This window comes from Anguilla rostrata, chromosome 3 (genome assembly GCF_018555375.3).
Source record: "Anguilla rostrata isolate EN2019 chromosome 3, ASM1855537v3, whole genome shotgun sequence".
In the NCBI taxonomy this organism is placed as follows: Eukaryota; Metazoa; Chordata; class Actinopteri; order Anguilliformes; family Anguillidae; genus Anguilla; species Anguilla rostrata.
In genome coordinates, this window is record NC_057935.1 from 6,427,488 (window position 1) to 6,443,759 (window position 16,272).

A 16,272-nucleotide genomic window follows, 5' to 3' on the forward strand; every position below is an offset into this window, starting at 1 on the left:
CAGGTCATGAGTCACAGCCTGGGCTGGTCACACAGGGCAGCCCTGTCCCCTTTTAAAAGACTTGACATTGGCGTTTCTGTTTATTCGCTGACCCTGTATACAGACACAGAACACACACGAGTCCCGTGTCGTGCGTTAATCATTTCCAAACCAAAGTTTTGTTATTCTAGATTCGTGGTTCAGTATCCGCATTCGTGGTAATCAACCACTAGAGGGTGCTGAAGATGCTTGAGATCACATTTCCTTCAAAAATTAGCCAGTCTCAGGTCGCTGAATTAGGAGGGCGTGACAGGCATGTGTGAAGAGCTTTGTGCATTTTAGCCCCGTCCGAATGCAATGACTTCACACGTATCGACTGATAAACAGGCCTTTTTGGTGACTTTGCACTTTTGCATTTCTGAGTCTAAACTTCATTTTCTCCACTTCTGTAAGTTGTTCTGGCTAAGAGGGTATGCTAAGTGATTGTAACGTAATGCCGTGCAACTCCCAGACTTTTTCTAAAAGTGCTGTGCGATCTTTTAATAACCACAGTGAGTCAGGTTCTCGATTTAATGTCTGATCTGAAGGATGGCTCTTTCTACAGCACAGGGCCCCTTTCACTATGTGGGGGCATTGGGGTGCTATTTGATCCAGAGTGCAGTGCGCCCCCTACTGGCCAACCCATAGGTTTTCCATCAGCAACATAATTCATTAAATATTGCACAATAATAATAATAATAACTTTAATTGTATATAACATTTAAATATAGGGGTTGTAAGAAAAGAACATACAAATATATAAGAGACATGTGGCAAATCAGAAATAGCCAAATAATAATAATAATAATAATAATAATAGTGATAATGATCATATAAACAGGAGTATTTATAAAAGGGAATTTAAAACAGACATAAAAATACCAAAATACCTCTAAGACAAGAATGTGGATTCTTTTTATGGGTTTTGTCAGTATTCTGACGGCTGCATTTTGTACAAATTGCAGTTGATTGCTAGTGTGCTTGTGAATACCACAGAGTAGTGCATTATGATAATCTAACCGATTGGAACTGAAGAATGCACTAATCCCTCAGCATCTGCCTTTGATGAAAAAAGACCTCACTTCAGAAATATTTCTTCATATGAAAGAAGGCCTTCTTTGGTTACATTATTAACATGAACTTGAAAGTTAAATTCAGAATCAAGAATAAATAACACCCAAAGTTTTTGACATGCTGAGTACATTGTCCTTTTGTATTTTTGACCCAATGACCAAAACCTCAGTTTTTTTTCCTTTGTTCAGTTGAAGAAAACTGTTCAAGACATACAAAGCTTAAAGTCTTCAAGGCACTTTTCTATATGGGAGCTGACAACACTGTTTTCACCGGGTCAGAGATACACAACTGGGTCATCAGTGTGATTATGGAAGTTGACACCATGTTGTCTAATTAGATGACCCAGGGGTAACATGTATAGTGCAAAGAGCAGAGGTCCCAAAATGGATTTCTGTGGAATTTGGCATGTTATGTCAAACTTTGTAGAGGCAGTGTCGCCCCATAAAAATCACAGACGAATCAATTTTATTCCTCTTAAGTAAAGGATTCACAATGGCTGTTCTCAGAGCTGTGGGGGGCGGAAACTATCAGTTGTTAATAAGTAGTTTACGGTGTTTAAGACACCATCTGAAATGCAGAAGAAGACCATCCTTTAAGAAATCTAGTGGGGGGGGGGGGAGGGAGCAAGTGAACGTGTGAAAGGTTTCAGCTGTGAGACGGTTTTACTTCACATCTGTGCATCAGTCAGGTCTAAGGGTGCACTGATTGCCTTACACGGAGGGCTGGTTAAATCTAATGCTAAGTATGGCACCGTTTTGGCTATATTAAGCCTGTTAGCCGCTATCTTGTCTTGGGAATAATGTGCACAGTTAAAAAAAAAAGATAGGTAGAATCTTTACCAGAGGCTAGATTCGGGAGCTTGTTGATTGTGGAGAAACAAAGTCCTCGGGTTATCCTTGTGACCAGTAACGAGTCCTGATCAGTAAACAGTCCTTCAAAGAAGCAAATAGTAATTTTATGTGTTCCAGGTCCTCCGTAAGACGGGATGTAAATAAAGATGCTGGGATTGGGGTTTAGTGAGTTGTTGGAAACAAGACCCCCTTTGTTCAAAACTGATATACTGATATGAAGCATGTTTGTTTGTCCATTTGCTGTTTTTTTTTTTGTTTGTTTTTTTGTAATGCAGGGGAACTAAATTATCTAGGCAACGAAGAGCAGATAAATTATTTTAAATGGCCTACGATTGCATAACTGTCCCATAACCATAGGGCTATAATGAAGTGAGATTAAAAAACAATATTTATAATATCGCATTACATAACAATACTGATAGTGTGTGTGTGTAACATTGTATGAAGGCAAACTGTTTATTGACGTATGGACTAACTAAGCCGTCAGACGAGCAGTCACAACTCTGAACTGGAGTAGTGCGCGTCGGTTTTTACCGTTTTTGTACGGTAGTGTTCGGATTGGAGCAGTGGCATGACAAGTTTACGGTGGTTTACTCTGCATAAGCGATTTCATTGAAAGATACTGAAATAGCTATTGGCTACGCTACGCTACTTGAAATAATTCCGGCGCGTGCGTTTGCACGTGGACGACGCCTTCAACGAAGTCCAAACACAGCTGCCAGCGTAACCATCAGCACTGCGTGCGCGCGGGACCAGCTGCCCCGGACACGGCCCAACCTCCGCGTTCATTTCTCTCTTTTTTCAAGGGTAGGAATTTCACCGAGGTCCCACTCTGCTTGTGCCCGCCACGCAGCAAGGCACGGCACCAGCTCTGGGACGCAGCTTTATCTACGCTCTGGTTCCATCTTTACCACTTTTCAATTGACGCAAACCACCACTCCTCTCCCAATCCCGAACAGGTGAGTTTTCCTGAGCTGAAAGGCATGGATGGTAACTGCGGTGAAGTGTTTGGTTTATTTGTTTAACAAAATTAAGATTTTTTTGATTTTGGTATACTTGCAGACTTGCTACAATATTCTTAAAACTATTTTAATTGAGCGTATGCATTTACGTGACTAGACTATTTTCCAGTGAAACAAATGATAATATTGTGGACCTATCGGCCAACTGTGTATCGGGTTTGCATATATTTTATTAGTAAAAGCATTGCATTCCTTTCTTTCTGTCAGGTCTGTTTGGTGCTAGACCTGTGGTACTAACTATAAACTAGGCTATTGGAGTGTCTCTCAGGTGACGAGAATCTACCGCACATAATGTTTAATATTGTAATTAAGTACAGCGATGCAAATATGTGGATTCGCGTTTCAGATCCGGACCATTAACGCCGTCTGATACGCATTTCAAATTTGAATAGTCCTAAATCTTCGGGTACACCGACGAGCAATCTGTGTCTTTTGGGAAATTATTTCTATTTGAAGCCGAATATTTGGATGTGGATGCGTGGTGGTCCTATACGGACATTCTGCGCCAAACAAAACCACTTAACGTACTGGTGTATGTATGAAGGGCAACAGTACTTTTTCAAGAAACATTGAATAGTTAATTAATTAATCTGCACAGATAAAATGCTTCAACACATGTATTGGACTACTGTTTTTTGAAGTTAATTTTTACGAATGTCATTTGTTCAGAATGCTAAGACCATCAGCACCAGTATTTCAAAACCCCAGAAACGGCCTCATTTAATAAGTCTGGGTCAAATGTGGCAAACGAGGCATCGGCCTAGCTTTACTCTGATTAGAGAGATTTCAGGTCCACATCACACCATATGTTATGGCTGGGGGTTGTAGAATAGCATTTTAAAAATCAAACATTTTTCCTCATTGTAGTGGCGAGAATTATTAAGTTCTCGTGCGTGTCTGAAAATGCAGCTCTTGGAAACTAATCGACCCTGACAAACGTGGAGTCATCCGTACGGTTCTGGTCATGAGTAATTCCGTCGCCTCTATGGTCCATTGCATAATACTGTAAAATAAACTGAAGAAGTATATGCCCGTTTTACTCCTCTGTTGGGGACACAGCAATAAAATGATACCAAGCCTCTATTTGTTGTTCATGATACAAGAAGGAAAAACTTGAATGTTCAGCAGATATTTAGTGAGGAGTAAAATACATAAGATATACAGTTTTTTTAAATGGGAAGGATGAGGAGAAATACTGTCTGTATTTTATCTAGCCTGAAGCTAATTTATGAAGTGTGCCAAACTGTCGGCCCTGTACTAAGCTGTTCATGGGAGTATTTAACTTGTAGAATATTCAGGCTGACTTCCAATGTGAAGTTGAGTGCTATGTAAGTAGTGGAACACATTTAATGTGCAGATTCAGTTTTGATGGGGGTGGAGGCAAACCCAATAACTTTGTAATATGAAATTAATACTCAATCCCTCAGTCACTACATATTGATTTCACGTTGCTGAAGTTATTTGGTTTTACTTGCTATTCAGGGAGTAGCGTGATCAAAATGCACATTGAAAATTGGCTGCACTAGACATGAATAAATAGCCTACCAGAGAAATACCATTGGTCTGTTCTTTTGAATGTAGATTCAAAATTTTCCCATTCTCATTGTTACTAGCCCTCGGGCCCCGTGCAGAACACAGGATGAAGACTCAGGCAGGCACGCCAGTGGATCGGTAAGTCCTGGCTGTTGGGGAGATTGCAGTTCATTTCCTGAACAGACTGAATTATGGGAACTTGAGCCCTGCCCTGCTCATGAACCCCTTCAGTACAGCAGCTGACACTGTCGTATGGGTTTGCCCCCCAAGCAAACATTCCTACAATGTAATTATTGTCCCTGTGCGATTCTCATACTTGTTGCGCACCGTTGCATAGTTATGCACCCTAGAGTTTATTTCAAGTGTTGGCTATACTTCTGCTTTTACTCGAGTGTAGTAGTCTTGGTTTTGAAATGCACCGTATCTTTGAAAAATGTACCCCTACCAACTCTAGTTAATAACTGGCTAACTTCTATGTTTTTTTTTTGTTTGTTTTTGCTTTGAGGAAACAAACAAGCTCTTTGTTGATCGTTCACATGCAACAAGTAGCCTCGTTGTTCGCCCAGTTCATTTTTAATCCTGTTTGTATATTTTGGAGATTTATTTTCAGATACCAGCATTTACTGATTCATACATTTTAACCCTCTACTCCTTCCTCTTTTCTTTTTCAAACCTTTCTCTCCTTCTCCTCCCTTCCTCCTCCTCCTTCCTTTGTGAGTATGTGTAGTGATTATTGATTATACTGTGTCTTAGTTTGTATATGTCGATGTATTTGAAATGACTGCAATTAGCACTTAATTGAGAATTAATACAATTAAATAAAGTATATATATTTTAAAAATTAATTTTGAATATTGTCTGCTCCTCCTTGGCAGTGGGTTATTAGTAGGGGTGATATTCTTCATCCTGGGTCTGGGAACTCTCCTGCCATGGAACTTCTTCATGACTGCTATAACGGTAAGCCACTCACGCACCTGCATACCTGTCCCAGCGTGGCATCGTTCATAATTCCAACCAGAGGCGGTTGCTGGTTCAAATCCCATGGTGGGCCCTTCTGTTCTTAACATGAATTTCTTCAACAGCCATTTAGTTCTTGAATCCTGAGGATGGATCAATTTGATTGTAGACGCATTTAAACACATTCAGATATAATGCGTTTAAAATAAATTAGCTTCATTGTTTTAAAATTCACACATTGATTTAGGAGTTTGTGTTGTTAAACTCGAGGCGCTCGCTTTAAGACCTCTTCCCTCGCTGTTTGAAGCCCTCGTGATGTGGCTAAGATTCCTGATTTGATCAGCGCTGGACAATGGCTCCAAAGTGTTTTAGTGTGTAATTGCGTAGTCATGTATGTAAGTGAGTTAACTGTGCGCCTCGGCCGGGCTGATGTGTTTGACTGTGTCAAAGTATGTTAAACGAGACTCTCTTTAACACTGCGTTTGTGAAGAGTGGAACTGTGGAGAGACTTGGTTTGATTCCGCCGGTTTTTATTGGTCTGTTAAGGTTTGCCGTCTTGGTGTGAGCTTGGGACAGTGTGTCTGAGGGCGCACTTTCCGTATTTTGATTGAAATAAATTTAATTTAGCAGGAATTCTAATCCAGAGAGACTTACACAGGCTGAATTTATCAGGAGGCCATTCATGCTGCTGGATGTTTCCTGAAGCAGTTGAGATAAAATTGTGTTGAAGGAATAACAGCGAAGTACATAAACGTCTGGATAATGGAGAATATCTCCCAGGCCCTGTCACTCTCTTAAACCTACCTGTCCTGTTCTGTTTGTATCTCTCTCCCTCTTACTTTCTCTTCCTCTCCATCTTTCACATTCTGTCTGTCTCTCTCATTGTCTCTTACTCGTTCTCTCTCCCCCCTGGTCCCAATTCACTCCCCCTCTGTTTGGAGTTCCGCTTAATTATAAGTGTCACTTACGTGCTCTGACGAATCGGAATTTACAAAGAATTATCTCTCCATAATAAATCATCACGGCTTAAGAGAATATCTCTTAACAGTTGGGCACAGTGAGCTTGATCTTGAACTGCCACATTTGCATTACAAATAATGTTTATTGCAATTTGTCGGCATTCAACGAACTTTGCATCATTTGAGGCAACACTTATTTGCAAAGAAGACAATACTGCGAGGACCACGATAATCGTCTTTAGAGAAGGTATGACACGGCTGTCAAATTGGATTTAAATGTCGTCAGCCCTGCCATGTTTTAATGGCACTATGCAACGCAATGCATGCTGGGTCAGCACTCGATTTTAAGCCAGCACCTCATTATTGAGGAAGCGTTGGAGGGCTGAACAGCCGCTTTCCCTCGCGGATTTGGCTCACTCAGTTCTGGGACGACCCTTATACAAGATGGTGACTCTCGTCAGTGTTTACTCACAGTAATGCCAGCAAACATTCCTCCTTTATTCTCTCTGTCTTTCTCACTTTGTCTCTCTCTTATTTTCTGTCTCTCTCTCTTTCTCTCTCTTTCTCTCTGTCTCTCTCTCTCCCCCTCTCCCCCTCTCCCCCCCTCTCTCTCTCTCTCTAAAAGTACACATTCTGTTTTTTGTTGTTGCAGTACTTCCAGGCTCGTCTCAACACCACAGAGTGGTCCAATGGCACGGCCCTCCCGCACAGAGAGTACCACTTCGGGAACTGGCTGACCCTGCTGTCCCAGCTGCCTTTGCTCCTCTTCACCCTGCTCAACTCCTTCCTCTACCAGCAGTGAGGACACGCGTCCACACACCAGCCCCCCCCCACCTCAGTTTCTCCCGTAGTGGCTGTGCTTGGGGGGTGGGACCGGGACCGGGACCAGGGTCGGGGTCGGGCAGCCTGATTCTGAATCGCTTGTCGTGCACGCTTTGTGCACGTGGAGTTCGCGCGTGTAATCGGACTCTAAAACGCGTGATGCCGTGTCACAACCAGGCGTAAAATCCACGCGTGGGTCACGCATTATTTGGTACTGGATTGGGCGATTGGTCGCTCCGATTTCGTGCTTCATCGTGACACCCCGGAAAATCGACCTCTGCGCCTGGTTTTTTTAACGGAATTTACCCTTGACTTGAGGTCTCGATCACTGCTGGGTTCCACAATCTCGAGCTGGTTATTGCAGCCAGCCAGTAGAAGCGTGAAACCTACAGGAGAGTCAGCCCTGATCCTTGAGTGTCCGAGACGTTTCCTCATTACATAACTGCTGCAAATATCTTTGTGAAATTGATGCAGATATTTCAGAACCTTAAATATGAAATGCTGACTACCTGTAGCATCCTGCCTCTTGCCCAGTGCATGCTGGGATAGCCTCATCCCCCTGCCCAGGAACTAGTGGGTTAGATGATTTTTGAATTGGTATAACAATTTTTCTGCGTTGCTTTCAAAATGGCAAACTGCTGTCTTTGATCTCTTTAGATTTTCTTGCTGTTCTGGCTATCCAACACCAGCTTTTTATCATGCTACTTGTGTAATCTAGATAGTGGCTTCATTTTTTTATCAATGGTAAGTGTGACTCCTGGATGATGCTACTGGTACTCAGCATTTTTTTCATCTGTAATAATGAGCTTGATGAGGCTTGATTGCTTTTTACCTCTTTTGGTTTAATACCCTGTTTGGCTGAACGATCCATAGCACTTCATGTCTCCATGAGTTTCCACTGTGAATTATCCAATTTGAATCAAAATCAAAGGTTTTAATCAAAAACCTTCTTGAAATCAGAGTGAGTTGTGGGAGCGGGGCTCTGTCCTTAAACCCCTGTGTCCTTCATCGTTAGGATCTCGGAGAAGATGAGGATCGCTGGCAGCCTGGTCTGCATCCTCGTCCTCTTCATGCTCAACGCGTCGCTGGTCAGGGTCCCCATGGAAAACGACTGCTTCTTCTCCGTCACCATGGCAACCATCTGGTTCATCAACTGTGAGTCACACCTGTCATGTCAGTGTGTGCAGTGTATGTCTGTGAACTAACAAATTTAAAAGGTGTGACCGTTTCTGCAGCTTCACTGTGTGAGTGCAGTACTGACCTGTGTACGCTCTGCGTGTGATTATGGGCGCAGTACTGACCATAGCGTGTGTCTCTCGCGCCAGCGTTCGGGGCAGTAATGCAGGGCAGTTTGTTCGGGCTGGTGGGGCAGTTCCCCCAGAAGTACAGCGTCTTCTTCATGAGTGGTCAGGGAGTGGCGGGCACCTTCGCTACCATCGCTATGCTAATAGCCATCTCCAGTGAGTACCGCGGCTCTGTCTGTGTTCTACTCCCTGTTTTCTCCTGTTTGGACAGAGATGCCTGAATCTTAGCTGTCCTGCTGCAGAATTCGTGTTACTCTGAGTTACAGTCAAACACCCTGTTTTTCAGATTTGTGTACCACAGGAAATGAGACAAAAATGCAGATCACAAAATTAATATCTCGGGTAATCAACCTGTAGATTGTAGCTGAAATGCCTACATAAGAATGCCCTGCTATTTCTATTATTTATTTAACCTTTATTTTACCAGGCAGGTCAATTAATGTCGGAATCTTACTTACAATGACAATGCCATGTGTAAGCAAGATGTTTTGAGCCATTTTACATGGACCTATTTGTGTGTTTTAAAAAATGCGCATATATTTGTGTGTGCATGTGCATACAATTGTGTGTGTCCGTGTGCGTGTCTGCGTGTGCGTGCGTGTGTGTGTGTGTTTAGGTGGGACGGACCCAGACACTGCTGCTCTGGGGTACTTCATTACCCCTTGTGGGGGAACCATCGTCACCTTATCGTGTTACCTGCTACTGCCACACCTGGTGAGGGTTTTCATTATTTTTAAACAAATAGCAAGCTGCAAGTGTGGGCATTACAACACACACACACACACACACACACACACACACACACACACACACACACACATACAAAGTGGCCTTTCATCTATATGAGTATACCCTAATCGACTTAGCAATACTGGTGCATTGTTGCTACAATCAGCATCAAACCCTGAATTATTTTCAACAGCAGCTCTCTCTCATTTTCCTAAGATTTTATCATTAGCTGCTGACACAACAGCCCTTTGATCTGCACCATTTCTAGCGTCTGTGCTCTGGAAGTGATGTCACGCATCCGATTGCTCCCGTTAAAAACAGCGTCGATAAAATCAGTGCGCTATTGATGGCGTCTTTGATCTCTTGCAGCCATTTGCGTGCTATTATTTCAACAAAGGCAAAGGAATGGACGTGGACTGCAACGCTCCACCTTCTCCTGAAGGTGGGTTCGGCGACACAACCTGGGGCTGCGGCCTGCTCGTCCGCAGGGCCCAATTTGACGCGCTTTTGATGTCAGAATAAAAGCCCGCTCGCCCACCGGTATCCGCTGACAGACCACTTTGATGTCAGAATAAAAGCTTTTTCTCTTTGCAGTAACAGGCATGATTAGTCCATGCTGTAACCAGGTGTGGAGAGTTGGGGTTATGCTTACTGTGGGCTTAGGCTGGGCGATAGAACATAACGATAAATATAAGCTTTGTAAAGCTTTTAAAAGGCAGTGTTTTCCAGCACCCCCCCCCCAAAAAATGAGTTTTTGGGCTCACGCGCCCTCCTGTCCCCTGACAGAGAAGCCGCTCCTGAAGGGCGCTAAGCTCAATGGCTACAGCGGCTACTCCTCGGCTAACGGGCCCGGGTCAGAGGAGCAGCTGACCCCCGGGGGCGCTGACAGCGACACGCGGGCCCTGCTCCCCCAGGACCGCCCCGACACCGAGCGCCAGGTCCCCGCCAAAAAGTCCTCCGTCCTGCAAGTGTTCAAGAAGGTAACGACCCGTTCCCCTTCGTCTCAAACGTGTTCAAGAAGGTAATGACCCCGTTCCCCTTCGTCACAAACGTGTTCAAGAAGGTAATGACCCCGTTCCCCTCCGTCAAAAACACGTTCAAGAAGGTAATGACCCCGTTCCCCTCCGTCTCAAACGTGTTCAAGAAGGTAATGACCCCGTTCCCCTCCGTCTCAAACGTGTTCAAGAAGGTAATGACCCCGTTCCCCTTCGTCTCAAACGTGTTCAAGAAGGTAATGACCCCTGTTCCCCTTCGTCACAAACGCGTTCAAGAAGGTAATGACCCCTGTTCCCCTTCGTCACAAACGCGTTCAAGAAGGTAATGACCCCGTTCCCCTCTGTCTCAAACGTGTTCAAGAAGGTAATGACCCCGTTCCCCTTTGTCACAAACACGTTCAAGAAGGTAATGACCCCGTTCCCCTCCGTCACAAACGTGTTCAAGAAGGTAATGACCCCGTTCCCCTCCGTCTCAAACACGTTCAAGAAGGTAATGACCCGTTCCCCTCCGTCTACAACGCTTCAAGAAGGTAATGACCCGTTCCCCTCCGTCACAAACACGTTCAAGAAGGTAATGACCCCGTTCCCCTTCATCACAAAGCGTGTTCAAGAAGGTAATGACCCGTTCCCTCCGTCTCAAACGTGTTCAAGAAGGTAATGACCCGTTCCCCTTCATCACAAACGTGTTCAAGAAGGTAATGACCCGTTCCCCTCCGTCTCAACGTGTTCAAAGGTAATGACCCGTTCCCCTCCGTCTCAAAGCGTGTTCAAGAAGGTAATGACCCGTTCCCCTTCATCACAAAGTGTTCAAGAAGGTAATGACCCGTTCCTCCGTCTCAAACGTGTTCAAGAAGGTAATGACCCCGTTCCTTCGTCACAAAGCGTGTTCAAGAAGGTAATGACCCGTTCCCCTCGTCACAAACACGTTCAAGAAGGTAATGACCCTCTTCCCCTCCGTCTCAAACGTGTTCAAGAAGGTAATGACCCGTTCCCCTTCGTCACAAACGTGTTCAAGAAGGTAATGACCCCGTTCCCCTTCGTCACAAACGTGTTCAAGAAGGTAATGACCCCGTTCCCCTCCGTCTCAAACGTGTTCAAGAAGGTAATGACCCCGTTCCCCTTCGTCACAAACACTTTCAAGAAGGTAATGACCCCGTTCCCCTTTGTCACAAACACGTTCAAGAAGGTAATGACCCCATTCCCCTCCGTCTCAAACACGTTCAAGAAGGTAATGACCCCGTTCCCCTCCGTCACAAACGCGTTCAAGAAGGTAATGACCCCGTTCCCCTCCGTCACAAACACGTTCAAGAAGGTAATGACCCCGTTCCCCTTCATCACAAACGTGTTCAAGAAGGTAATGACCCCGTTCCCCTCCGTCTCAAACGTGTTCAAGAAGGTAATGACCCCGTTCCCCTCCGTCACAAACACGTTCAAGAAGGTAATGACCCCGTTCCCCTCCGTCTCAAACGTGTTCAAGAAGGTAATGACCCGTTCCCTTCGTCACAAACGTGTTCAAGAAGGTAATGACCCGTTCCCTTCGTCTCAAACGTGTTCAAGAAGGTAATGACCCCGTTCCCCTCCGTCACAAACACGTTCAAGAAGGTAATGACCCCGTTCCCCTTCGTCACAAACGTGTTCAAGAAGGTAATGACCCCGTTCCCCTCCGTCACAAACGCGTTCAAGAAGGTAATGACCCCGTTCCCCTCCGTCACAAACACGTTCAAGAAGGTAATGACCCCGTTCCCCTCCGTCTCAAACGTGTTCAAGAAGGTAATGACCCCGTTCCCCTTCGTCACAAACGTGTTCAAGAAGGTAATGACCCCGTTCCCCTTCGTCTCAAACGTGTTCAAGAAGGTAATGACCCCGTTCCCCTCCGTCACAAACGTGTTCAAGAAGGTAATGACCCCGTTCCCCTCCGTCTCAAACGTGTTCAAGAAGGTAATGACCCTGTTCCATTCCCACAGGCCTCGTTTAGCCCACTTTTGGCCCGACTGCCCCCCCCCCCCCACTCCCCCTCTTTTTTGTGAATGAAACCAGATAGGGCCACATGAGTACAGTCAGGCATTATCTTCGGCTGGTTGAAGCCGGATGCTATTGGCCAGTTTCACATGTCGCTCAAATGCGTACATGGCGGTAACCGTGACAATTGACTGGCGATTCAGTGACATCAGTAGAATAGGGTGAGCGGGTTCTTGGCACCCGTCCTCATCATGCGATGCCTCTCTCCTTATCTTTTTTTTTTGTCTCTCAATCTCTCGCTTTATCTTCCTCTCCCCTCTCCCTTTTTGTTTCAGTTCAGATGGAGCTTCATGGGTCACAAGTCGAATTGTGTTGCCATAGCGGCAGTAAACTGTGTTCACATACGCAGAAATAATGACAGTGCAGACAACAGTTGCATACAGTAAATAATTATGTGATTATGTGGTTATACTCTCTCCCTCTCTCTCACTATCGCAGATTTGGGTCATGGCTTTCTCCATTACGTTTGTGTTCATCGTCACGCTCTCCGTCTTCCCTGCGGTCACGGTGGACGTGAAGTCTGAGTTCAGCGGGAGGTGGGGTAGGTCGGTCCGCTATGACGCCCATTTTAATAACAGTTGGTGTCCGAGCAGCTCCCCTTATAAATGGCCGCCATTTTGGATAGTGATGGGGCCTGGCGTAGAGGCCCCGCCCATCAGCCCAAAACCTCATACTTTCTTCTACTGAGGGGAAAAACTGCCAACCAGAGGATTTTTCTGTTTTTTCCCCGCCTTTTTATTTTGAAGATTGCACTCTTAGATTGCGGATTTTCTGCTTCCGCCATTTTAATTACAGTGGTCCTTGAGAAGCTCCCATTGCAAATGGCTGCTCCTGGATTAGTGATGCCTGCCCTGTAGAGGTGCAACTGGATGGTGCTGATGGGATTTGTTTTCTCCTGTCCGTCTGTCTGTCTGTCCTCTACTGTTCTCTGCCTGACTTTCTCCTACCCCCCTCTCCAGAGATCTACTTCGTCCCAGTGTGCTGTTTCCTGAACTTCAACATAATGGACTGGCTGAGCAGGACGGCCACGTCGGTGATTCAGTGGGTGAGTGTGTGTGCTGTGCTGTGTGGTGACGACGACGCCTTTCTTATGGCTGTCCGTCTGGGGGGAAGGGCTGCTCCTTCACAGGAACAGAGCCTTAACAGGTACCCCACGCAAAAGCCCCCTACTAATCTGCCTTATGACACCTACCTTTGTCTGCAGTACACATCAGTCAAACTCAAGAACTGTGTTCTGAATTTGTCCTTCTTTTTGATGGATTATTGTGTGTGGGCTGTAGAACTTCCGTCTTAGAATTCCACCGATACGGAATTCTCTGCAAATCCACCTCTCTGGAAGAGGACTGCAGTTGCTTGTGCTAATATTTCTATTGAGCCCCCCATCTCAGTCTCTTACTCCCTCTACCCCCTCTCTCCCTCTCCTCCTCCCCAGCCCGCTAAGGAGAGTGTCCAGGAAGAGGACTGCAGTTCCTCATGCTAATATTTCTACTGACCCTCCATCTCATTCTCTTACTCCCTCTACCCCTCTCTCCCTCTCCTCCTCCCCAGCCCGCTAAGGAGAGTGTCCTGGTCCCGATCCTGGTGGTGGCGCGCTTGGTCTTCATTCCGCTGATCATGCTGTGCAACGTGCAGTACCGCTCTCACCTGCCCGTGGTCTTCCCCCACGATGCCGCCTTCGCCGTCATCATGATGCTCTTCTCCTTCTCCAGCGGATACTTCGTCTGTCTGACCATGTCCTACGCACCCATGTGAGTGTCCCCAAAGGCCCTCCGTCCCTTCCCCCCCCACAGCGACAGCGGCCCCCTTCCTCACTCGCACAAAAGACTCCCTTAACCAGGATGTTGAGTAATTTCACTCCCCCACTCCTTAAATCCAATGGTATACCACAAATATTGTGTCGAGCAAGGGTTTTATTACCTTATTACTTCATCAGCAAAAGGCCAGGGCCAATGAGGAGGCAGCATGTCCTGGTTGACGAGCATGGCCACTACAATACTCCAATCACTCGACTTGTACCCTGAATGTCATAGCCATTCACACACTCACTCTCTCATACTCTTGCCCATCTCTCTCTCTCCCTCTCTCATTCTCTCTCTTCTCTCTCTCCCTCCCTCTCTCTCTCCTCCTCTCCCTCCCTCTTTCTCTCTCTTGCTCTCTCCCTCTCTGTCTCCCCCTCTCTTGCTCTTTCCCTCTCTCTCTCTCTTCTCTCTCTCTCTCTCTCTCCCCCTCTCCCTCCCTCTCTCTTCCTCCCTCCCCCTCTCACTCTCCCTCTCTCATTCTCTCTTTTCTCTCTCCCTCCCTCTCTTTTCTGTCTCTCTCCTCCTCTCCCTCCCTCTTTCTCTCTCTTGCTCTCTCCCTCCCTCTCTTCTCTCTCTCCTCCTCTCCCTCCCTCTTTCTCTCTCTTGCTCTCTCCCTCGCTCTCTCTCTCTCTCTCTCTCTCCCCCAGGCTGGTGGAGCCCAAAGACGCGGAGACGGCTGGCGCCCTCATGACCTTCTTCCTGGCACTGGGGCTGTCCCTGGGAGCCGGCCTGTCCTTCCCCCTGCGGGCCCTGGTGTAGAGTCCCCGCCCCTCAGCCCAAAAACAGCACGCTCCCCTCCACAGAGGAAGGAAACTCTCTGACTGACATCCAAAAACTATTCCCCCCTCCGCCCCCCCCCCCATTTTTGGCTGGACTGCAACAGCGGGGCCAGCCCTATAAACGCGAATGTCTGTGACTGAGTCACTGAGTGATCTGCCTGAGTGAAGTTACACCATTGGTCGGCCGAGTTATGAAGTCACACCATTGGTCGGCCGGATCACGTGTGCTAGGTCCAGCCATGTACTTGGTTTTGACCTGGTCTTGTTTATCTTAAAGAATCGCATCAGCAGAGATGCTGTTTATTTCCAGCGTCGGTCCTCAGAAGGGAGTGTGTACTCACAGAATAGTCACCCTTACAGAGGAGCAGCTCTGTGGAGAGGTCTGTCATTGGCGGACTGCACAGGGACATACAGGTCTGCTCCACAGCCGCCAGGTCACTGTGGAAATTGTATTTATTTTGTGTGTCTGTCACTAATTCTGAGCCCAGGGACATCTGTATATACTGTTCCTCTCAGCCTATGGTGTAGTTTAAAAAAAAATTATAATTGAGTAATATTTATCATAATTGGGACCCGTCACAAATCGAAAACGGCCGTTGCCTCAGTTGAATCCGTTCGACGCACAGTTCTGGTGTTTTATGTCTTTGTAAACCGCGGAATGCAGAAAGAATCTGTTCCTTCACACAGAATGCCACTCGTAGGAAAAAAAAAAAAAACGAAAATGGCTGGTTTGCGTCTTGTGGAGACCCCTTTAGCATGAATGAGCGCTCGAGGTGACTGACACGGGGCGGATCGGAATCGGGAGTTTTTTTTTCCGGAAGGCGTTCGGAGAGTTCTCCTGGTCCTGGTAAATGCCTCGAGTCACGGATTGGTTCGACGGTTTGGGTAAAATATTTCGCTTTGAGGCGGTGTTAAATCGTCAAATTTATTATCACGACCTTCACATGCAGCGCGAAATTTGTTCTGTACATCGGGCCTTAGTAGCCTTGGCCAAATTTACCGTGTTCAGTCCCATGTCGGGTTAGAATTGTTGTGAGAACGTTATGTCAAAGATGAGGACAATTTGGGAAAAACTGGCCAGACTTTATATAGTTACACTATAAACCACACAAGGTTCAAGGTTTGAATGGTGAATGAAACACTGCTATGTCTTATCTATTGCATTTAAACTCCTGCAGTGTTAATGGCAAAGACAGGCAAAACCGTAAGCTAGGCTAAGGTGCCTCGGTACGGCTGTAGGCAAACCAGAAAACGCAATGCAGCTTACAGTGAAGCCAGGATTATGTTTCGTGAAAGATCGTCAACCCGTGAGATTTTTTTTGAAGTGCTAGATTAAACGAGTATAGCGTAAATGGGACAAGTTCATTAACCGTCTCATTTTCCAGAGATGCAAGCGATGGGGAATTAGCCA

The 16,272-nt window shown here is 46.0% G+C and overlaps 1 protein-coding gene across 1 annotated transcript; it reads left to right on the top strand.

The window, feature by feature from the left end:
- Positions 1-2,589: 2,589 nt before the first annotated feature.
- On the top strand, positions 2,590-15,376 carry LOC135250003 (equilibrative nucleoside transporter 2-like). Its single transcript, XM_064325772.1, has 13 exons — positions 2,590-2,902; positions 4,579-4,636; positions 5,374-5,455; positions 7,067-7,212; positions 8,252-8,391; positions 8,562-8,696; positions 9,157-9,254; positions 9,639-9,711; positions 10,056-10,249; positions 12,722-12,824; positions 13,243-13,328; positions 13,832-14,031; positions 14,730-15,376. Exons 2-13 carry the CDS (start codon positions 4,605-4,607, stop codon positions 14,839-14,841), a joined length of 1,401 nt encoding a protein of 466 aa, XP_064181842.1. The 5' UTR covers positions 2,590-2,902; positions 4,579-4,604; the 3' UTR covers positions 14,842-15,376.
- Positions 15,377-16,272: the final 896 nt, after the last annotated feature.

Coding starts and splice junctions, on each gene's coding strand:
- LOC135250003 (XM_064325772.1), top strand. CDS start 4,605: ATGAAGACTCAGGCAGGCACGCCAGTGGATCG. Junction 10,250..12,721: donor TCCTGCAAGTGTTCAAGAAG/GTAACGACCCGT, acceptor TCACTATCGCAG/ATTTGGGTCATGGCTTTCTC. Junction 12,825..13,242: donor TGAGTTCAGCGGGAGGTGGG/GTAGGTCGGTCC, acceptor CCCCCTCTCCAG/AGATCTACTTCGTCCCAGTG.